The sequence below is a fragment of the Schistocerca serialis genome, chromosome 10 (genome assembly GCF_023864345.2).
Source record: "Schistocerca serialis cubense isolate TAMUIC-IGC-003099 chromosome 10, iqSchSeri2.2, whole genome shotgun sequence".
Classification (NCBI taxonomy): Eukaryota; Metazoa; Arthropoda; class Insecta; order Orthoptera; family Acrididae; genus Schistocerca; species Schistocerca serialis.
The window spans coordinates 113,482,808-113,508,341 of record NC_064647.1 but is presented as its reverse complement, the minus strand read 5'-3'; the positions used below and the strand labels follow the sequence as shown (position 1 = coordinate 113,508,341).

General features: G+C 37.9%; 1 protein-coding gene across 1 annotated transcript in view; it reads right to left on the bottom strand.

Annotated features, from left to right (window-relative positions):
- The window catches only part of LOC126424584 (speckle-type POZ protein-like), a 56,725-nt gene that overhangs the window by 7,760 nt on the left and 23,431 nt on the right, over positions 1–25,534 (bottom strand). The window contains exon 2 of the mRNA XM_050087326.1: positions 1,453–1,529. Within this exon, the coding sequence (XP_049943283.1) occupies positions 1,453–1,529 (77 nt within the window). The remainder of the gene's footprint in view (positions 1–1,452; positions 1,530–25,534) is intronic.

Sequence of the window (25,534 nt, the reverse complement as noted above, 5' to 3'; positions counted from 1 at the left end):
ATGAAGTAGCAGCAATTGGTGGTATCCATAACGGAGAGTCAAGGTGGCTACCAGTTGCTCGGAGTTCGGGACATAACTGGCTATCGGTGGGCAAAGTGCTGACGTAAGTACGTGCCTGCGGAAGAATATGTGCACAGTATCACATCAGCATGTGACTATATAGATGTAAATTAGTGCCTGTGATGCAGCACTGCGTGCTGTGATTTGCGGGCCACGTAGTGGCGAGACTGGTGGCCCCCGTATGCTGTGGCAAGCACCTTATCTCTTCTACATCTACATCCATACTCCGCAAGCCACCTGACGGTGTGTGGCGGAGGGTACCTTGAATACCTCTATCGGTTCTCCCTTCTATTCCAGTCTCGTATTGTTCGTGGAAAGAAGGATTGTCGGTATGCCTCTGTGTGGGCTCTAATCTCTTTGATTTTATCCTCATGGTCTCTTCGCGAGATATACATAGGAGGGAGCAATATACTGCTTGACTCTTCGGAGAAGGTATGTTCTCGAAACTTTGACAAAAGCCCGTACCGAGCTACTGAGCGTCCCTCCTGCAGAGTCTTACACTGGAGTTTATCTATCATCTCCGTGGCGCTTTCGCGATTACTAAATGATCCTGTAACGAAGCGCGCTGCTCTCCGTTGGATCTTCTCTATATCTTCTATCAACCCTATCTGGTACGGATCCCACATTGCTGAGCAGTATTCAAGCAGTGGGCGAACAAGTGTACTATAACCTACTTCCTTTGTTTTCGGATTGCATTTCCTTAGGATTCTTCCAATGAATCTCAGTCTGGCATCTGCTTTACCGACGATCAACATTATATGATCATTCCATTTTAAATCACTCCTAATGCGTACTCCCAGATAATTTATGGTATTAACTGCTTCCAGTTGCTGACCTGCTATTTTGTAGCTAAATGATAAAGGATCTATCTTTCTGTGTATTCGCAGCACATTACACTTGTCTACATTGAGATTCAATTGCCATTCCCTGCACCATGCGTCAATTCGCTGCAGATCCTCCTGCATTTCAGTACAATTTTCCATTGTTACAACCTCTCGATACACCACAGCATCATCTGCAAAAAGCCTCAGTGAACTTCCGATGTCATCCACAAGGTCATTTATGTATATTGTGAATAGCAATGGTCCTATGACACTCCCCTGTTTACAAATAACCTCCTGAGGGGCCATAACTGTGAACCCTACACATAAAAGTGGTGGCTAAAATATGCAGGGGGCAGGCCTATGTACTCAACAAAATGGAAACCGAGTTAGCATCTTACCACAGTACACACAGAAAAGCACACTGCAACACATAAACTTCTTTTTGTGAACAATTTTTACATGGACATGGTATCAATAAAAAGATTAATAACTGTTGTTAAACTTTTTAGCAACTATAAATCACACATGAAGAATGTATGTTTGGCATATGAGAACCATAATTACTTACATTTACAGCAGTTTGGACAGTAGCTCATGATGTCTGCTAGGAAGGCAGTACTTATTTGTAGAAAGTGATCCTCTCTCCTGCAAACAAAATTCATACTCTCTTTTCAGCAATTCAGAGGTAAAAAATGAAATGAACATATGGCATCGTTGGCCGGGAGGGCCCTATTCGGGAAAGTTCAGCTTCCAAGTTCAAGTCTTATTTCATTCGATGCCACATTGGGCGACATGTGCACCGGTGATGAGGGTGAACTAATGATGAGAACAACACAACACCCAGTCCATGAGTGGAAAAAAAATCTCCAATCCAGCTGTGAATTGAACTTGCGTGGGAGGCGAGCACGTTACCCCCAGCCAAGCAGGCGGACTTCAGAGAGGTATTTCTATTACATAAGCAGGCTTCTTGTACATCTTCCCATACATTTACAAATCGTTATCAGTGTGAGAGGTAGCCCAGTTTTCAATGCCGAATAGAAGCTCTAAATTACTTAACACTTTGCAACTGGTGAATTATCCACATCAGACAGTGGCAATGCCTAGATAAATGCTGGCAGTGCCTAAACAAATGCAGCATGGAAGTTCAATGCCGATAATTCTACAATTTGTTTTTTAAAAAAGGTCTGAGATGGTAACTAATAATGTTCCATTTGATGTCTATACAAACTTCTCTGTATATTACAGGGTTCCCCTACCTGCATTCATGCTGCTCTTCTAATTTTTCGATTTTTCCCTTAAGTCACTGTGTCAAGTGTTTCTTGTCATTTGGAATTTAGAATAGAACTTCCTTGGCCTACCAATCATCCTGTGCACGACTACATGTTCAGGCCACCTTCATTTAATTTTCATTACATGTAGGGCCTACTTCAACCTCTTCAATTCGTTTTCTGATCCATTAACCTATCTCTCCCAGTACGCCCCAACAAATATCTATCAAATAATCGATGAACAATCCTTTCCTTTTGAATAGTGTTTGCTTTAAAATCCCTTGTCACGCTGCTAGAAACAATAGCTGGTAATACACACTGACTATAAAATTTCTTTTTCAGACACATCATAAACTTAAGTTACCAAAACTTTATCAAGCACTCAAGTCTTCAAAACTTTATTGAGCTCTCGAAATCCTATTGCTTATTCTGCTTGCATCTTCTGGTGTCCAATTCAGCTACAGATTTTGACAGCCTTAAATGGAATAACCTAACAACTATTTCAGTGAGTGCATGGTACATTTATACAGTTTTCTTTCCAATGTGTTGTCAGCTGGGAGACCTTGAGGGGTATTTCAGTTGCCTAAGCAGAAAGAATTATGCAAGAGAGCTATCTTAAGTGTATCATCTGAATGTAGCTGACACCAAAGCATATATAGTAAGTAGTGCATGGTGTTATATTTGCGTTGAATGATGATGAGTCAAGCAAAAGGTTGAAACCTGGTCTGGCACATAGTGTATTCCTTTTGAACGGCACCAAAAGGACTGTCAGGCTTAATGAATCCATCCAACAGAGAGCTCATCCTTGACAGGTCCTTTCATAAGATTCTGCAGAGGCGTTGGAATTTTATCTATGATAATGATGCGAATTCTGGTGGTTAACAACCTTATGCCATCTATTGTTGCCTCCTACATCCTGCAATGAAGATTTTTTCTACCCCCAGATTATGAACCACATGAGTGTGCATTGCGGATAACAACAATATAGGTAGGTTCTTGATTACACATTACTGTAGCATTACTACATCTGACTTTCATGACTAATTTGACACTCAATCAGACCTAATTTCAAATTTGCTCAACGAAGTTTCTTCATTAATTTCTGAAGATTTTCTGTAATTGAAACATCAGCAAAAAGATGGTGGTTCTGATAATTCCATTCATGTACAGGATGTTTGTTTTAAGTTGAGATAACCAAATATCTTAAAAATGAGGCATTGCATGAAAATAATGTTCTACATGAAAAGTACACACCTGCCTGTGCTTCAACAGGCCAGCTCCTAATCAGCCCTCCTGTGTGTATGGCGTCAGCTGTGTATTTTCTTCATTAATTTCTGAAGATTTTCTGTAATTGAAACATCAGCAAAAAGGTGGTGGTTCTGATAATTCCATTCATGTACAGGATGTTTGTTTTAAGTTGAGATAACCAAATATCTTAAAAATGAGGCATTGCATGAAAATAATGTTCTACATGAAAAGTACACACCTGCCTGTGCTTCAACAGGCCAGCCCCTAATCAGCCCTCCTGTGTGTATGGCGTCAGCTGTGTATTTTCTTCATTAATTTCTGAAGATTTTCTGTAATTGAAACATCAGCAAAAAGGTGGTGGTTCTGATAGTTCCATTCATGTACAGGATGTTTGTTTTAAGTTGAGATAACCAAATATCTTAAAAATGAGGCATTGCATGAAAATAATGTTCTACATGAAAAGTACACACCTGCCTGTGTTTCAACAGGCCAGCTCCTAATCAGCCCTCCTGTGTGTATGGCGTCAGCTGTGTATTTTCAATCCATCCAATTTTTACTGCATATTTGGATGCTACATTAAAAAATTGTTGTCCATTTGTGGTAGATGATACTGTACTTGACAAATATGAGGTGTACCTGTTTTTGTCGTTAAGAACTGATGCATTTGATTCTAATTTTCATTTACAGTGTAAATGTAGACCTTTGTGTTCTAACATATGGTATTTATGTTCAAAATGTGCTTCAGTGTTGCAAGTTTGATTGTACAGTACAATGTGGTTAGCCATTTCAGTGTCTTCTCAGGAACTACACTTAGCGTGACTCAGGTACAACAAGTGGCTGTAATAGTTGTGGGATGATTCATTTCAGTGAGTCCCCTTGCCACTTACAATTGCAGTGCTCGATTTTGGTGAGTGTTTACAGTTACGTGTGCATCCATGGCAGGTGCGCCTGTCATTAAAACTTCACAGATGTTTTATCTTATTACAGTGGTTGTGGTTTATATTCTGCTGGTAGCTACATAGAGGCCAGTGTGAGAATTATGGTGGTTTGATGGAAACACACACCAAAATCAGTCACCAGGGTGGAGGGCTTCAAGGATGGCCATTGCAATCAAGCATTTTGATGGTTTACAAACTCACCACAACCAACCCTGAAGGGAACAGAAAACTAAGTCATCATACAAGTAGCTTCTTTGCCAAAAATTTCGAAATCTAAACATATTGTTTGTACTGCACAATCACATTTGCAATACTAAAGTAAATTAGAAACAGGCAAAAACAGGCTCATTTTGAGTCAGTTATAATGTATGGTATTACTTTTTGTAGTAACACAAGCAAAATGATTAGAGTATTAAAATTAAAAAATCAATTATTAGAAATATTTGCAATGCAGAACCAAAAGAATCCTGCCACCCACTGTTCAGAAATTTAAAAATATTAAGTGAACCCTGTTTGTACATTTATGAACTGATTATTTTTGTACACAATAACCCTAATTTAATTATAGACAATAATTTTCAACATCAATACTGCACTAGGAACAAGAAGAATTTCATGCTTCCCCACTCATAGTTGAAAGAGATACGCACAAATCCCAGAACACATGGGCATGAAAATTTACAATATTCTAGAAAAGAAACGAATCCACTGCAAGGAGCTAGAGTGCTGAAACAAGAGCTATGAAAGTTGTTAGTAGGAAAATGCTATTATTCCTTACAAGGCTTTTGAACCATCAAGGGAAAATCTGAGCAACTAAGCAAATGGCTACTAATTAAGCTTAGTTTTATGTGAAATAAAAGACTGTAATAGCTACATTTTTTACATTAATGCTATTGGTATGTATTGTTTCTGTAATACATTTGAATTGTAATTGTGTGTTGACAGATCCGTTGTACATGAAATCTATGATTTAACTTTGTACATTATGGGATAATAAAAATTATGATTCTAATCAAGACTAATTGAGTGACTTCAATACTTTAAAGCCGGCCGGAATGGCCGAGCTGTTCTAGGCGCTACAGTCTGGAACCGCGTGACTGCTACGGTCGCAGGTTCGAATCCTGCCTCGGGCATGGATGTGTGTGATGTCCTTAGGTTAGTTAGGTTTAAGTAGTTCTAAGTTCTAGGGGACCGATGACCTCAGATGTTAAGTCCCATAGTGCTCAGAGCCAGGATTCGAACCTGCGACTATAGCAGTTGCACGGTTCCGGACTGTAGCGCGTAGAACCGCTCGGCCACCACGGCTGGCCTTCGTATTTTCATTCACTATCATTTTCTGGGCAAAACATCATTCAAGAAGAAAACAGTTCCTGCACAAAAGTGTAAAATGAGGATAATATGTCATGTCCAGTTGAGAACCTCTTACAGACATCTCTTTAAAAACTTGCACATATTGTAAACAGCTGAGCCTTGGTGTGGCACAGAAAGAAGTGAGGTAGGCTATTCAGCCATAAAAATCTTTGACCATCTACCCAGTGAAGTAAATACTTCTATTAAAATTAACGACAAATAAAAGCTGGTATCATATCTGCTAGCACGTGTGTGTGTGTGTGTGTGTGTGTGTGTGTGTGTGTGTGTGTGTGTGTGTGCATGAGAGGGGACAAACTGATAAAAATTGTTATAAATTAGATTTTAAAAACTTGAAAAATCATGTAAAAGGTCAGCATGTTGCCATAAAACACTGCCAGAGGTGAATTTAAGGTGAACTACTACAACCAACTGCAGAGCCGTCTCAAAGTATTTTAAGTTTTAATCAGACATAATACTACTTCCCAGCCATATTTTGCAGCCATTCGGTAGAGACAGAGTAATGTATCAACAGTGAAAGTGGTGAATGGAAGGGCACAGAAGATAATATTGGTTGATTAACTTACAAATTAATAATTTCATCTAATTCTCTTTAAGTTGCAACAGTCATGCATGTAAACAAGGGGAATAGTACTGTAGAACGAAAACAGTATCCATGTAGTTTTATAATTTTGTGGCTGGTGATCTTTTGTATAAATTAAAATCATTAGTCCTTTAAGTTCACCAAAACCAGTAAATTCCACATAACCAAATTTCAAAGCATTTTGTAGCTTTGAAAATAACAGTTTGATCTTACGCCCTTTTATAAGTAGCTGAATGTCACACAGAACAGACAACCCGTGATCTGAAAGTAACCAAGTAACATATTTATTAGACAAATGATCATTTGTGGAAAAATGTAAATTAATGCAGATGAATAGGAAAAACAAATCTATAATATTTTAATACAGAATTAGTGATATGCTGCTTCACAAAGTCATGTTGATTAAGTTTCTAGACATAACAATGCAAATGTATATATGAAATGAAACAAGCACACGTCACTTGTAGGGAAGGTGTTTTAAAGATACAAATTTAAGTAAGTGCAACTCATCTACAAAGGAGACAATGTACAGAACACTTATGAGATTCATTCTTGAGTGTTGCTCCAGTGTTTGTGACCCCCACTAGATCAGATTGAAAAACATACTGAAGCAATTTAGAGGGATATCTCTGGGTCTGCTATCAATCGGTTCAATTGGTGTGTATTACAGGAATGTTATGCAAACCCTAATGGGAACCCCGTGAGGGCGGAAGACAGTTTTTTTCCATGAAAGACTATTCAGAAAGTTTAGAGATCTCACATTTTCAAAGATTCCAGAACAGTCCTACAGCCAGTAACATACATCCTGCATAAGGACAGCAAGCACAAGATAAGAGAAATCAGGGCTCATACCAAAGCTTATAGCTAGCTGTTTTCCCCTCAGTCCGTCAGCAAGTGGAAAAGGAAAGGGAGAGAATAATATAGTGCCTCGTAGACTGTCTCTGTCGAGGTAGATACCACAGCTGACACGATAACAAAAACAATCAAAATTGCTCATGGATCATTCGATGGGTCCCATGTTCGAGTGTCAATCTGGCACACAGTTTGAATTTGCCAGTTAGTTTCACACCAGTAGTCACTCCCTGCAGAATGAAAATCTCATTCTGGAAACATCCCCCTGGCTGCAGCTAAACCTGTCTTTTCAACATCTTTTGTTCAAGGAGTGCTAATCTTGCACTTTTTGCAGGAGGTGTCCTGTGAAGTTTCGAAGGTAGGAGATGAGGTACTGACAGAAGTCAAGCTGAGTCATACTTGTGAGGCACAGTCAGTAGAGCAGTTGCCAATGGAAGGCAAAGGTCCAGCACCAGTCTTAATCTGCCAGGAAGTTTCATATTGGCATACACTCTGCTGCAGAGTGAAAATTTCATTCTGGCTTATAGATCTGAATTCAATGTATTGCACAACTTTTTGAACATAACAGAGGAGAGGCTGCTATCTGCTTGGGTTACAAAAATGCTCAAACTCATTCTACAAGCCAACTAAATAAGAGGTAGCAGCAGAAACATTTCAGCTGCTTCAGATCCATCTAGATGACTTCGTAAGCCTCCTAATAACCACGGATGAGTGCCAGGTGTATCACTACTATCCTGAGCCACAGGAGAAAAGCAAGCAGTAGAAAGCTGCAATCACCACTGAAGGAAATGGTGAAGACTCAACCATCACCAGGCAACGTAATGCTGAGCATTTTTAGGAACCGTCACAGTGAGGTGCCAACAGATTATGCTCATACGGGGCAAACCATCACAGGACCACACTACTAAACTCTCCTGGTGAGGCTATGCTAGACCATCAGGACAAAGTGTCTGAGGGCACACTCTTCCTCAACATTAACATCCTAACTCATTCTGCAGAGGACAGATGTCCACGGTCCTTCTTTGGGCTATTGAAATTCATGGCCTCCCACCACTTACACTTGCTGACAGTGACTTCTTCCTTTTTCCCCAGTTGAAAAACTATTGCACGGCAGAATTTTCAGAATGATAATGAGGTGATTTTCAAAATGATGCAGATCCTGAACAGCCAGAATGCAGACTTATACAACCAAGGCCTCCATCAAGTCATACATAATTGAAAAAGCTGTGTTGCCTTGAATGGGGAATGTGTGGAGAAGGAATAGTAGGTATGTTCTTCAGCTATCATGAAGAATAAGTTATTGGAATATTAAGATTAATAAGAGCTCCATGTAGCAAAATTGTGTTTCTGCGTCTTCTACTAGAGCTTGTTGAGAGGTCTGTTAGATTATAATGCTTACTGAACATGAGTTTAGTTGATCAACAGTCCACAGATATACTGCCAGTTCAACATGCACAATATTTCAGCAGTCAGGTACATTGCCATCATCAGCTGTATTGGCGAACTGAGCTATTGGGGGTGCATGGCTGACTTACATTACATTCCCCCATGAGCCATTCCCTCCACAGTCTGTGTCCTAGGGAGTGCATCAGTGGCCATGGAGGCAACTGCATTAGCATCTGTGGCAGTGCAGTTGAAGTAGCTCTGTCAGCCCTGGCTGTCAGATTGTTGCATTTGCTGAGTGTCTCCGTGATTATACCCAGTGCCGGTTCCCGAGCCTTGTTCATAATTTAGCCACACTCCTGGTTAATAAAATTATTCCTGGCACAAATTTCAGTGGCTTCTCTGACAACACTGTCACAGTATTTTGAAGTCTGCGCTAAAATCCTGGGACTTTCGTATTCCCTCACATGATTCTCTGACAGCCAGTTAATGGAGAATACTAGGAACAAACAGACAAAGTTGGAATGGGCAGCCCATTCTTGCAAGTGTGTGCGAATTTTTAAATGAAGCACGTTGAGGAAGAAGCCCTCAGATCATCCAAATGGAAATCCACCTGCTTTCCCTATTATGGAGATGACATACTCATCATCTGGACCCATAGGAGGGGCAAACTGCTTAACTTCCTTGCACACCTGAACTCCATACACCCCAACAACAAACTCACTATGGTGATCAAAAGGAGGAAACTACCATTGCTGGACGTCAGGGTCACAGAGGAGCTGATGGAACCATGGGCCACTTAGTGCACAGAAAGAAAATGCATACTGCCTCCTATTTGCATGTGCACAGCTGCCCTCACCTGGCAAACCACTGTGAAATACATGGTACATGGTACTTCTCACTATACCATCATCCATGTCCGGAGTGCAGTAAAAATCATTATTTACATGCTTCAGTGTGCAATGTAATTAGTTTGATCATGATTTCATGTTATTTGTGGAAGTGGTATGTATGGGGCTGTAGTATACTCCCGGATTCCTCTCTTAACACTGGTTCTTGAAACTTTGTAAGTAGGTTTTGAGTGCTGAGATAGTCAGCATGTAACTTAAACTGTCAGTCACTCTAGGTTGCGAAGCAACTGCGTGACACTCTCATGTAACGCCGACAGATATGTAACCACTCATGCCCCCACTCTTTGTATACACTCTATATCTGGTGTGACTTCCACAAACATGAACAATATCCTATGAAGCGTCACACAAGTGTTTTGTGAGCAATCTCCTTTGCAGATTATCTGCACCTTTCTAGTAGCGTACCAACAAACAAAAATCTGCCACCTGTTTTACCTATGGTTGGGATTATGTAGCAGCCCATTTCATATCCCCACAAAATGTTAAAGTCTTGAGTCACTTAATTCCAGTTGTGTCTCATTCTACAGTTTGTGAAGTGCAGAATATCACATTTCTCAGCATTTAAATACAATCTTTATACTAGTTCGAAATCTTACAAAAATCTTAAAAGAATATTTCAACAGCTTTCTCCAAGTGGTACTTCATTACAGACAACAGGTTCACCTGCCAATAGTTGAGGTCACTGTTAATATTGTTTAGCATGTCATTAATCTGAACAACATGAACATCAAATGTCTTACATCTACACAGGTACTTCACGTCACTGCACCGTGTGTGGCAGAGAGTACTGCTGCATATTTCCTTTCTTGTTCCACTCGCTAATAGAGTGGACCAAAAAGACTATCTATATGCTTCCACACAAGCCCTAATTTATCTTATTTCATCTTTAAGCTCCTTATACAAAATGTATGTTGGCAGCAACAGAATCGTTCTGCAATCGGCTCGAATGCCAGTTCTCTAAATTTTCTCAACAGCATTCCTTGAAAAGAACATCACCTTCCCTCTAGGGATTTACATTTGAGTTCCTGGAAGCATCTCTGTAATAGTTATGTGTTTTTTTTAATCTAATGGTAACAAAATTTAGCTGCATCACTCTAAATTGCACCAATGCCTTCCCTCAATCCTACCTGGAGCAGATCCCAAACACTTGAGCAGCCCTCAAGAATGTATTGCACTATCATCCTACATGCAGTCTCCTTTAGAGATGAGCAACACTTTCTTAAGATTTCCCCAATGAAATAAACTTGACCACTTGCCTTCCCTACTACAATCCTCATGCACGCATTCCATTTCATATTGCTTTGAGGTGTTACACCTAGATATTTAATCAATGTGTCTTTGTCAAGCAGCACATCACTAATGCTATATATATTTGAACATTATGGGTTTGTTTTTCCTACTTGTGCACATCAACTTACATTTTTCCAAATTTAGAGCTAGCTGCCATTCACCACACCAATCAGAAATTTTGTCTACAGCCTGTTTAAAATTACTTGGTAGTTGAAATTTTTCACTTGCCATTACAGTGGTGTCACACAGCTGCTGGCTACAACTCGGTCACAGGCAACACACAAACATAGTAATCACTTCCACAAATGTTGCTAATGTCAAACGTGGAACAATGTTGCAAGCAGCTGCTGCGAGGAGTCATGGAAATGGGAAATGTTCAGTCGACAGCAGATTTTAGGTAATCAACGACTTAACTGTGAGACAACGGATTTTTTAGCCTTGAATTTAAACTCATGTCCTAACCTAACCACAACCTCATGATGTGCAATGTATTTGAGAAAATGGAGATCAGTAATTTGCATCCAAATTAAAATCATGATCATTTTGTTCACAGCATTTAAAGCTAACTTTTAAGAACAAACTCAAGACAGAAGAATTTCTTAATATGTTTGCTTCCATAGTCATCTCCTGTAGCAAAATTTCAGTTTTAGCGATAAAAGCAAACTAATTTCTTGCTATCATTGATTACTTGAAACTACCCTCACACTGGCTGCATGGGATGCCACATTACCAATCGAAGAGTAGCTCTGGTTGGCACTTGGTTGCAAAATATAGTTGACACAAACACATTCCAACAAAAAATGAATTATAGGAAGAAAAATAAGAGCAATTAAAAAAAGTCAATATGATTACAAAAATATGATTACATTTAAACCGATTAATCAAATAAAAATAATAATGAAATTCCTTTGATTAGGTTTAGAAAAATAAAAAATTTCCTTGTATTTGAATCTTCAGCCTTCTACATGTCAACGTCATATGCTAACAACACTGCTATGACATTACTTGGCAACTGGCTGTCGTACTTATGACTCTGGTTGCCTGCTTACGATAATCAACTGACAGCCTTCAAAAATGCAGTTTCATGCAATGTTGTGTGAAGCTTATCTAATGTAAGCTGATCTGTGTGATTATAATAACTGTATAAATGACACTGAATGAAATATGAAATAAAAGGTTCAGACTCAGCATTTGGGATCCAAACACGTCAAGCAAAAAAGCTTGGCAAGGAATTGGAAGTGAACCAAATGTTATGGCAATTTGGCAATGGCAAATGATTCAGGAATTATGATGAGTGCTCTGATTGAAAGAATGATTTCTTTCAATGAAGTGTCATCCATCCAGTAATTTTAAACAGACTATACGTCATCAAATATCCTCTTAAAATCACTTGATGACTGCACCTTCCCATACACCACAGCATTATCAGCAAACACACTGTCCATGAAATCATTTATGTATATAGGAAATAGCAGCAGTCCTATCAGAATTTTCTGGGGCATATTTGAAGTTACTTTTACTTCTGTCAAAAACTCACTATCCAAGGTATTAAAGTGGGTTCTCCTTAAAGAAATCCCCAAATCCACTCACAAATTTCATTTGTTGATAGATTATTCTCCTAAGACGCAAACTGTTGCATTAACATACTACCAAAATCTCCAAATAACGTTTTGGGAGGCTGTCAAGAACAAGAGTCACAAGAAATCAGAGGCGGTGTTTTTACTACATGTCAGCACTCCAGTTCAAACTGCACACTTCACATATTCTCCCAGCACTGGACTGCTTCCTCTTTCCTCGGATGAAGGAACCACTTGGTACTTCCTTGTTTACACAATAGAAATTCTCAGTTTATCTATTTCAGTATAATATAAGGTTACCAGAAGGAAAGAAAAACTGCACACAATCGACTGCAATAACAAGCTAATAAATACATACTGAGAAGTGTCGGATCACCTTAAAAGTGAAAAATTTGTTATGTCAAACATAAAGGAGGCCAATAATAGAAAACCACCTTTTTCTGTAAGAAAGTACAGAATTTCTCAAAAGATTATAATGCTAGTTTTTGGCAGAAATATTAAATAAATGGTCACATCGTTTCTTTGTAAAGTTGATTCTGTTCAAAATACTCAAATGCAACTATATTACAATGAATAGTTGTAATGTATTTATTAATGAAAATCTATGAAACATTTTACAGCAGTGGCCATGCAGTACTGCCTATTTGGATTTTTGACATTATATATTGTTGGTTATGGTTGACCTGATGCCATAAAATATGGCGTGGGGACAAAAGGTAGAAGTATTTGATTTATCAGTTGAAAAACTTATGGTTCATGACATAATGTTTCAGATAAGTAAATTATCTTTTATTTCTGATATAATGAGATGTATTTCCAAATACACATGTAGCAAAAGACACATTTTATAAATGCAACAAAAGAAAAAAAATCCTAGAAAAAATTAACAAATAAATTGATAATGTTTAGTGCATGGGAAGTCTATCAGATTATCTTCCAAAGTAAAATTAGTTTCAGTAAACACATCCTTCTTATTTTAATAAACACTTAAACCATGAAACTCTGGAAAATTCTACTGGGGCGAAGAATATCTTTGTCTCCCAGAAAAAGCTATAAGATTCATATTTGGTGCCCATTACAGGATTCCTTATTAAAAAAACGCATTTGCTGGAAAAAAAGAAAGAAAAAGAAGGAACGTAGCAAACAATGGCAAAGTAATTCTGGAAATAGTACCATGAAATGGTAATAATACCTTAGATAGAAAGTTCTCCTACAATCTCAAGATGTAATAGTGTAAATGGTCTAATAATTTAAATATGCGTGAACCAAATCTTGTTTAATTTAGACAGAGTAATATTCAAGTCTAACTGTCATTTCTTATGCATAAGTAATGTATCTAGATATGGTATTTTGTGATAATTTCTTCGACAAAGCATCAATCTACATAGATATGGACACTTTCCTGTGTAAAGCACCAAACTTTTTCCTTCCTTTTTGTAATGCAGACATTTTTTAGTTCCTATGTACAATCTTATGTAGATTTCGACCATTTTTCTTTAAAAATATATTATGGGTTTGACTGGTTTACTATGGATTAGGTAAAATCTGCTGATACCAAATGTTGGCTTTAATTTGTGACAATGTTGTGGAATGTGATGCTACAAGAAACAGAGACAGAACAGAACAATGACTTTTTTGGGTTGTAGGCTATGGTGACACAAGGATCTGTATTGTAAAATAAGGTTTACATAATGTTGGAAGGTGACAATGTAAATACTGTATCTTAGTTGTGGCTACATAATGATTTGCAGTGTAGCCCAATGTCTACATTAGATGGGATAATGATTTGTAGTGTAGCCCAATGTCTACATTAGATGGGATGGTGACTGATTTCTTGTGACTTAGTGAAACAAATGAAAGTGATATCAAGAGAGTAATCATAATTATTACGATGGAGCATATTTTTCACATTGTGGATTTTGATAGGTGGCTCATGTTTGCTGTTTTGATGACTTCATGGGTCAAAGTAGAGGAATGGTATTTATAGATTCAGTATTTCTCTCTTATGTTCTTATTTTAGGCCTAAAATGATAATGTGTGTGTCTACTTTTGATATGGCAAACTGTAAGTGCATTAGTTAAGATGGCAGTATGATGCTGTACATTTATGACCTCAAAACTTTCATTTTGCGTACTTTCTCTACTGAGGACTAAGAAGTATGCTTAATGAGTTGTTTATTTTTGTTGAAGAATTAGAGTTGATCAAACCAGTTAATATAATATGACTCTCCGAACATCATGTGAGCATTGGTATAGATATGCTGAATGTTAAAGAATTCAAGTTAGCTTCTTACTTCTGTGAGGAAATATGGAGTAGTTGCTACATTTGTCAGAAACTGTTTTGATTTCAAGAATATTGATATTAATAAATTTAGCTCAGAGCAGCACTTAGAAGCTTGTGCAACAGAAGTAGTACTTCATAATAAGTCCTTTTCTCTGTTGCCCCATAGTAAAAAACAAGGAATTAGTGATTGCTGGTAATTTTACTGAGGATTTATTGAAAAGCTCCGTCAGTGAACAATTACTGCAATCAGTAACACTATCATTCAGATTATTTCCTGCAGTGAACTTTGCAACTAGGATATGTAAATGCTCTCAGATCGCTATTGATAATATCTTCGTAGACAAACCTAGGGAAAGAAGTCACATAACAACACCAATAGTAAATGGGCTATCTGATTATGACGTGCAGCATCTTGTGTTAGATGTTGAAACTTGTCAGGATAAAAATCTATTAAATCTGAGTACGGGGAGGGGGGGGGGGGCTTAATATATCAGTCAAAAATTGAGAAATTCTGGAAATTGCTCAAAGACATGAACTGGATACATGTTTTCAATACTTCTGACTCAAATGGAAAATACAAAGCATTCATTAATAAAGTTACTTCCACTTTTGAAAATTGCTTTCCCTAAAGGTATCTCAAATCACACAGAAATCAAATCATAAATCATGGATTACACAAGGAATAAAGATATCAAGTGGGACAAAAAGTAGAGTATATCTACTACCTAAGAACAGCTCTGATGTTAGCACTGTAATACATCACAACGAAAACTGCAAAATACTGAAGCGAGTAATTTAGAAATCAAAGCAGCTTTAATATGAGAAAAAGGCAATTACATTGGGCAACAAAATAAAAGCTGTATGGGATATAGTAAAGACAGAGATTGATGGGGACAAAAAGGTAGAGGAACAGAGAGCTCTAAAAATAAATGAGACTTTGGTAACATGTGCATGTTGTGTTACAAATCTCTTAAACAAGTACTTCATTTCTGTTACAGACAGCTTGAGATTATCAGGTCCGGTGAACAGTGCAATGGAGTATCTGAGACCAGTCTTTAAAAATAACTTCAGTAAAATGGAAATCAAACTCATGTCTCCCAAAGAAGTAGCATCCATCATAAAATCTAAACATTCTAGTGGGTATGATAACATACCAATGAAGTTAATCAAAGAGTGTTCAAGTGAGTTGAGCTCTGTCTTGACTGGTTTGTGTTATCAATCTCTTATCAGCAGAACATTTCCAGACTGGCTAAAATATGCTGAAGTTAAGCCTCATTACAAGAAGGGGGATAAAGAGATACCACCAAAACTATTGAGCAATTTCACTTTTGTTGGCTTTCTCAAAAATATTTCAAAAGGTTGTGTTCGAGTGTTTTCTTAAGTCTCTGACTGCAGATAATATATTGTCCAAGTGACAGTTTGGATTTCTTAAGGGTTCTGATAGAGAAAGCTATTTACACTTACAGTGGCATAATCCGTATCACTTCAGGCAGGTTGGTTACCTTCATAGTCTCAGATGTTATTCAATTTAGCATATAGGAATATGTAATTTTTTTTGTTTTCTCCAAAAAAATTCCTGCCCCAAGATACAGGCCTCCAAAGATGACACTGCAAACACGATTTTGATGATGTGAATTTTTGAAAAATTGATATTTTGTTAGAGTTTTTTTATTTGAAAGCTAATTTCCTTGTGATTACAATGGTATCCTCCGTTTGGACAAATCTGTCAAAGTTCTTTTACTGTCACTCTTTGAATTTTTTTTAATAATTTACAGAATTTTTTTTTTAAATGCCAATCCAGAAAAGTTAGATTTTTTTCTGTTGATTACCATGTAGTACTATAGTTTCTTTAACTTCCACTTTAACTTTCAATGGCAATGAATGTCTTCACTGAAGATGTTTCCTACTAATTTCTTTGTTACAATGTTTATTTCTATTGTCTTTGTTGCAGTTATTTCGTTTCACTTTCTTTGTTGCGGTTATTTCTTTCACTTTCATTGTTACAGATATAACTTACACTTTTTTGTAGTTTCTTTCTCACAGTTGCTCATTGCAGATTTCTGTATTGAAGTTGTTCAGTGCTAATTTTTTTACTGAAGAAGATTCTAAAACCTCTGAGTCCATCCAGAGAGTTCTGTGTTTTCATGAGGAATTTGCCAGTTGACACAGTTGTAGTTTGTTTTGAAAAAAGGACTGTTTGAAATGTCTTCTGACTGGGACCACAGGGCAGTGAAATGTGCTGCCTTTTTGCATATCCATAAGACAAACAAAAAAACAGACTTTGTTTAGATTGGGAATAACTGTTCTCATTTGAAGACTCTGTTTCAAAGTGAAGATGTTTCTAGTGATGACTTTTTGAGTTATAAATGTTTTGACAGAATAATAAATAATAATGATAGTATCTGAACAAGACGGCACCTCCCATGGTGCAGATAACATCGCAAGTTCACTGAGGCTTTTTGCGGACGATGTTGTAGTATATCAAGAGCTTGTAACAATGGAAAACTGTACTGTAATCCAGGAAGATCTGCAATGAATTGATGCATGGTGCAGGGAATGGCAATTGAATCTCAATGTAGACAAGTGTAATGTGCTGCAAATACATAGAAAGAAAGATCCTTTATCATTTAGCTACGATATAGCAGGTCAGCAACTGGAAGCAGTTAATTCTATAAATTATGTGGGAGTAGGCATCAGGAGTGATATAAAATGGAATGACCATATCAAGTTGATCGTCGGTAAAGCAGATGTCAGACAGATTCATTGCAAGAATCCTAAGGAAGTGCAATCTGAAAACAAAGGAAATAGGGTGTTCGCCCACTGCTTGAATATTGCTCACCAGTGTGGGATCCGTACCAGATAAGGTTGACAGAAGAGATAGAAAAGATCCAACGGAGAGCAGCGCGCTTTGTTACAGGATCATTTAGTAATCACGAAAGCATTACAGAGATGATCGATAAACTCCAGTGGAAGCCTCTGTAGGAGAGAAGCTCAGTAGCTCGGTACGGGCTTTTGTTGAAGTTTCGAGAACATACTTTCACCGAGGAGTCAAGCAGTATATTGCTCCCTCCTACGTATATCTCGCGAAGAGACCATGAGGATAAAATCAGAGAGATTAGAGCCCACACAGAGGCATACCAACAATCTTTCTTTCCACAAACAATACGAGACTGGAATAGAAGGGAGAACCGATAGAAGTACTTGAGGTACCCTCTGCCACACACCGCCAGGTAGCTTGCGGAGTATGCATGTAGATGTAGATGCAGATTTTGCATCGATTGAGGAAGCATTAAATACCCTGAATCAGTCAACTTCAGATGTAGGTGTTAGTCCTGTTAAGGAACCGTGGTCTGTGAAGTCGAGTCTTAAGCTCTATGCATCAAGAAAGTGCAGAGAAATTACTAAAGCTATGGATGAATACACAACAGCAAAGCTGACCACACTCTTTAAAGTAGAAATTCCATCTTCAGAAGAAAATAAACCAAAGCACTCCTGCACCTCCCGCCAGGAATTTTTCACAAATATCAATTCAGCTGTTGAATATTGTGCATCGTACAGTGAAAAGCTGCAAGTTAACTATTATTCCTTTCAAAGAAAACAATTCTGAACCAAGTTCCATCAGTATCAAAGTACATGGTAGACAAATCAAATATGTGAGGCCTGTAAAAGGTGTCTTTAGAAGCCCAGATCCCTATTATGGTCATCCTGTAGAAGCAGCTCAAGTTCAAATAGTGCAGTCATTTTATCTGGTTTATAAATGGGACTGTTCTCGCCAGAGAGCAAACAAAAAAGACACTATAACTGTAACAGCTGAAGTTCAAAAAGTTGTGAAAGTGAAGAGGTAAATGATTAGCAGTATTGAAGAAACTTTTGCAATTTGTAAGAGCAACTATGTAACTTCACATATTGAAAGATCAAAATTTTACGCACTACAACCTAAGTGGGTAGTACCACAACCACCTAGAGATTTCTGTTTATGTGTGTACTGTAAGAATTTCAAACTTCGTGTGGTAACTTTGAAGAACTTATTGGAGCATGTGACATATGACACCTTGGTTGGGCATGTCAACTTATTAGCAGTCTGTGACATAAAGCGAGAGACTTGTTTGTTTCAAGAATGTGGTGCCCTGGAAAAGGGTGGACTGACTTTACATACACTTGGCCTGGAAGATGCAGCAGATAACTCTGCAGAAATTACATATGCGACATGGGAGGAAAATAAACTAATTAAGAAAATTGTTGCCTTTGACAGTTTCACTGATGAACTGGGTAAATGGTCAGTGAAAGCAGTAACACACCAGAATCTGAAGAAACTGCAACAACAACACATTGCAGAAGTGAAAGGGTGTGTACATGCTGAAGAACTATGTTTAGTGCTTCACTATCATTTTGCTGAGAACTGGTCCGTAATTCTCCCACAAGAAGTACAAGGGTATTATTGGAGTAATGACCAGGTTTCAATTTTTACTGGAGTGACATATTTTCAAAATAAGACCACAAGAGTTGCTGTTATAAGTGATTACACAGGACATGAATCAGCACAAGCTTTGCTAGCAATGCGCAAAATTCTTCAACTGCAAACAGGGGCAGAGAAGATCATCATTATTTCTGATGGTGCTCCTAGTCATTTTAAAAACTGTTACCAGCCATTTGAACTGAGTGCCAACTGATTGGGTATACAGTGCTACTGGTCATGGGAAGGGGCCTTGTGATGGTGCAGGAGGCCTGCTGAAGCACCATGCTACAAAACATAATATTTCCAGACCAAATACAGCTGCAATTCAGAATGCTGAGGATTTCACAAGTGTCATGAAATCTTACACACCCACAGCCCTAATTCTTTTGTCCAAAGAGGAAATCGAAGAATTCCATGAATAGGAAAAAGAAGAATGGTCCAAACAAACTACTCCTGTGAAAGGAAACATTTTTGGCCTCAAAGTGATGGGCAAACTCATATTGCATGTACTTTAAGAGCAAGAAAGAAGAAATTTCGTTCGTTCGGCCAACACCTCAGTAACAGCAGGATAATATTGACATGGGGGATGTTTGTGGCACATGTGTATGACTGTGACTGGTGGATTGCAGAGATTATAGGCACCAGTTATGAATTAAACTAAATTTTTGTGAACTTTATGCTACCACAGAGACCAGCTGCTGGATACAGGTTTCCTGCTGAAGGACAGTAACAACACCATCAGTGCTCGCTTCCTGTTCTCAATGAATATTGTAAGTGCTACAGTTACTACTGGTTCCAAAACAAGGCATCACTCTACATCAAAGAAAGATACTGAAGCAGTGGGACACATTTTTTATTCATTGACTGACTAATTTCAGTACAAAACAGAGTGCACAGAAGTTGTATAAATTGAAACCATTAAGTCTTCGGACCTTTCACATACATTTTGGAACCATTTAAAATGCTTGAAAAATGACACTCTTACTCATGTAACATAATTTTAGTTTTGAAGGATAAGGCTAGGTTTTGATCTTTATGAGCCTGTTATGTGATAATAAAAAAAGTTTTATGTATGGCAAAAATTTCAGTTGCTTATAAAACCTGTTCAACCTAAAAGTGGAAGCTCTCCTTTTCACAGAATGTAGAACTATATGGTACTAATCAACAGAAAAAAATCAGAATTTTATGGATTGACAATTTTTTCCATAAATTATAAAAAACATTCAGAATGCTATAGTAAAAGAGGACTTTTTTATAATCATAAAGCAATTATCTTTCAAATAAAAGAACAATAAAACATCTAGAACTGTTCCAGAGATACAGCATTATAATTATTTTTTTTCAAAATTCACATCTTCAAAATGGTATGCACAGTGGGAGAGCTGTATACATGTTTCTTACTTAGTGCTTCATTCTGACATATGCTAAATTCAATAACACCCACGACTACGAAGGTAAGATTTTTTCCTATGCTGCCTGAATTGATGTGGGCTATGGCACTTAATTCATTAGATAATAAATTAGAGACTACTGCTATTCTCTGTGACCTGTCAAAAGCCTTTGACTCTATGAACCACACCATTCTCTTATGTAAATTAGAATATTACAGTGTCACCAGCAGTGCTGCAAAATGAAGTGAGTCTTATTTAATTAACAGGAAACAAAGTGTGTTGTTACGAAATACCTGTGCAGTAAGCAGTCAGTCTTCATCTGATTAGGAATTAATAGTAGTAGTGGTAGTAGTAGTAGAGGGGTTTATGGGCGCACGACAGCAAGGTCTTCAGCGCCCGTTCAGTATCATAGTGAGACGGGTGTCAAGAAAAAAACTCAGAACATTTACATAAAACGGAACCAAAAACACGGGGAACAATCAGTGGTGTTCCTCAAGGTACCGTCTTGGGTCTATTGCTTTTTCGTGTGTACATTAATAACCTCTCGTCTGTTACATTGGCAGATGCTAAGTTTGTTTTGTTTGCACATGATACAAAACATTGCAATAATTAGCAAGTCAAGTACAGATTCAAAAATAGCTGCTAATCAAATTTTCACTGACATTAATATGCAGTTTAAAGCTAATTCACTCTCATTAAACTTTGAAAAGACCCAATGTATGCAGTTCAGAACCTGTAAGAGATTTCCTTCGAGCATGTGTATAACATATGAAGGCATGCAGATCGAAGAGCTTGACAGTGTTAAATTTCTGGGATTACAACTCGATAATAAATTCAATTGGAAAGGGCATACCACATAATTACTTAAGTGTCTAAACAAGTCTGTATTTGCACAGGGGGGAATATGCGGAGAAGGGAAAAAAATTCCTGGATTTTTCCCAGATTTCCCAGTTAAAAATACACTTTGTCTCGGGTGAAGACACACTTTTTCTGTGTTAAGCGACAATATATTTTCCCTAGGAACTGCAAAACTTACCAATCCTTTGAATGGTTATGGTTTTATACACAGGTGTAGAATTTCCTGGAAATGTAGAAAATGAAACTCAGGGGAAATGACATGTTCTGGAAATATCTTTGATGAGCAGCATATTTTCATATTGCGAAAGTATACATTGGAATTCCACCAAACACCGCATGTTACTTTCGAAATCATTGAAATCGAGATTGCGGTGCACTTTTGTAAGCATCTGTCTGCAACTCAATGTGTCATCTTAACGCTGGGTAGCAACCTATCCTTTTCATAATGCTGTTAATTATGACAGTAGTTACTTGCACAATGTCAAGACCATAGGCCTAAACAATAGTAGTACAAACCCAATTTTTTTATAGGACTTGTATGGGAAAACCACTGTCCATGTAATGTTGAATTAGATGTGTAGGCAGTCAGAGAAAGCTATGGTTTGTAAAATTGTAGTTAAGAATAGAGGAAATCTTTCAAATAGCCCACGAACACCTGTAACACAGGATAAAAGGTGATTAACGAATGTAACAAAACTGTATTCATGATCCTTAATGAACTACACACTTTCAAAAACAAAACAGAACTACACCATTTCACAAACAAAACAATGATCAAACATCATGTGTTAAAAAAAAAATAAAAGTATCTCTGTCCTCCTACACCTATGTAGGTAAGCCCTACCTTTACTGTAGTTTTCAGGCTCAGCTTACAAAAAGAGTCGTTAACTGTTTCCACTTAGTAGGATGATATCATATGATATTTGAATATGTTACCATATAAAGCAGAATACTTTCATGCAAACAGTTTAATTATAAACCTGAAAAAAAAACTGTTGCAATGTACATATTCACACTCAGAACACCAGCTAACCCTCATACTGAAATAAATGGACAAACAATCAGAAAAACAGAGAATACAAAATTTCTCAGTGTGCGGATACGACAGAATGCAAAGTGGGATACACACGTAGATGATATAAATAGAAAACTGAGATAAACATAATACATAAAATGAGTACCAAGAAAGCATATAGCATGCAATAATCTCAGGACCATATATTTTTCTTCGGTTCACTCAATGTTGAAATATGCTGTAACAAAAAATGGTTCAAATGGCTCTGAGCACTATGGGGTCACTAACTTCTGAGGTCATCAGTCCCCTAGAACTTCTTAAACCTAACTAATCTACGGGCATCACACACATCCATGCCCAAGGCAGGATTCGAACCTGCGACCGCAGCGGTCGCATGGTACCAGACTGTAGCACCTAGAACCGCTCGGGCACCCCCGCCTGCTATGGTGTAACATTCTGGGGAAATTGTGGAGTAAGTTTGACAAAGGGACTGCACCTTCTCATCATCACCGATTTTGTGCCAAGTTGCGGTATGAGCTGTGACTGGCCAGAAATGAGTGTCAAAACTGGTAGCTCCAGATGGGAAAGCATTTGGGAAAAAATAGCATTTTTGGCGCAAGTCGGTGTTGGCATAGTTTCCAGCCAGCAGCTAGTACAGCAGAAAGAGTAGGCTACACAACAGTAATCGAAGGGTCATCAAGTAGAGGAAGTGCATGGAAGGCTTTGTTTCATTTTATTTTTTCAATACGTGAATGCGATGGGAAGAAATCCTAACAACTGGTGCAACGGCATGTACCCTCTGCCATGCACTTCATAGTGGTTTGCAGAGTGAGATGTAGATGTAGCAGAGGTGGACCAAGGATCACCATGCAAGCCAGTATTTAAGAAAAATAAAATACTACCACTTCCATGTCTTTATGTACCATACTAAAAAATTTGACTACTATAAAAGACAAATTAAACTGTAGCAGTTCATGTGTCACCTATGATGAATCTGTTGGCAGCTATCATACAAGACAGATAAATGATGTACACCTACGGCAGAAAATAGAGTGCTATTACAGAAACGTATACTCATCCTGCCATCAAACTGTATTGTGTATTACCAAAATCCATAAAACTAATAATGTACAGATACAATTGCAAACCCAAAGTGGAAGATTTCTTGGTCAAGCAGTACTTCTACAGAGTAAGGGAGTATCTTGAAAAACAAAAAAATTAAGCACCCATTAAGATTATCATTTGAAGCATACAGAATAATAAAAATTACCTTCTGCTAAACTCATGTCCATAAAAAATTTCAATAAATGTGTATAGCATAAAGGTATGGACCAATATCTTTTGCACACTGTGCAGTCCTGGATTCACAGAAATGAATAAACTATACAACAGAACAGGGTAGAAAGAGGTGGCCACTTCAGTTGACAAATTACTGAGTAACCTAACATATTCAAATAACGTGATTGTGCCTACATAATGAACTTAATCTGTTAATGAAACAAATATTTTGATAACAAGAGTAAATCACACTATATATTTACATACTGAATTTTGATATTATGATCAAAATCAGTATATTTAAATTTATTTCATGGAAAAATGAGTTACTTTCTCTAGCAAGATAAAAGAATCAGAAACGTTTTAAAAGCAGGAAGCAGCAGAAATTTAGGACTAAACACTTCGTTATTGTATAACATTCAGCTCCCATGGGAATGGAAATAAGCGTTTGGCGTCATTGGCCGGTAGGCCCCTTAGGGGCAGGTCTTATTACATTCGACGCCACATTGGGCGACCTGCGCGCCCGATGATGAAAACAACACAACACCCAGTTCTGAGCGTAGAAAATACCCGACACACCCGGGAATCGAACTCGGGCCCCTTCGAACCCGGGCCCTTCGTACGGCAGTCCGTGACGAATCTCATTTTGTTCGCTGTATCAGCTCGGGGCGACCGTTGTAAAAAAATGGTTCAAATGGCTCTGAGCACTATGGGACTTAACATCTGTGGTCATCAGTCCCCTAGAACTTAGAACTACTTAAACCTAACTAACCTAAGGACATCACACACATCCATGCCCGAGGCAGGATTCTAACCTGCGACCTTAGCAGTCCGGCGGTTCCGGACTGAGCGCCTGAACCGCTAGACCACCGCGGCCGGCGGCGACCGTTGTAAAACGTCCGATTAAGTTCGTTGATGATCGATTAACTCAGTTTTTTTTTTTTTAATTAAAGAGGGTACGTAACCCTCTGACCGAATACGCTGAGCTACCGTGCCGGCCTATCGGGTCGGACAGCTCTGATAATGGTTCATTATGTATTAAGTGACATACCCACAATGGTTCGAAATATTTTTTTAAAATGTTTGGTACATAGTTAGTGTGCGGTACGATCAAGCAGAGCAACCGACTGCAGGCAATATTTCTGACGAGACTGTCAGCGATTTATCACCTGTACGTGTGTGTTTGTTTGGGGGGGGGGGTTATAAGATTATTTTACTGCCGGGAAAATCCTTTTCTAGATATTACGTGTCATGTAGCTACCGTCACACGACATAACAAGTCATAACCATGAGAAGCTTAAGTTGCATTATGGCACTTTTTAATTTAAAATAGTGCTACGGATGTATAGCCTGGTATTCCAATGCAACAGAGTGTTAAAGATTTCTCCAAAACGTAATATTTTATTTGTGGTATGAGAACGTCAAAACGTAAAGTCGGCCTAAGAATGCTTTATAGGTACTAATTTCGGTTCCTGAGCAAAAAAACCGACATTTCGGGTTGCCTTACAGTATGCTGTCAGCTCGCAAGATGCACAATTGTATTCCATCGCCGTAATTATACCACCCCCTTAACGGTGGACAATTACCTACATTAAATACACAAACACGTATTGTAGCTTTTGAAATTATAGAAAATCGTAAATAATAGTTGCCTGCCATAATAAAACATCAAGATACCGTTAGCAAAAAGAAATAAAAATTTATTGCCAACGTTATGTTTCGCATATGTTCATGAAAACATTTATTTCGCAAACTTGGCAAATAACGATAAACAGAGCTTTGAAATACAATATAAGCACATGAATAACGTAATTACGTATAATTGGTTTCATATTTCAAGACATCGCTTGAGCATTGACAATGTCCTATGCAACAATGGTCTTTAACCAAACAAACGCGTAAAAACGTCCCAGAAAAGAACACGTGATCGGCACATACAATACAAGATGCA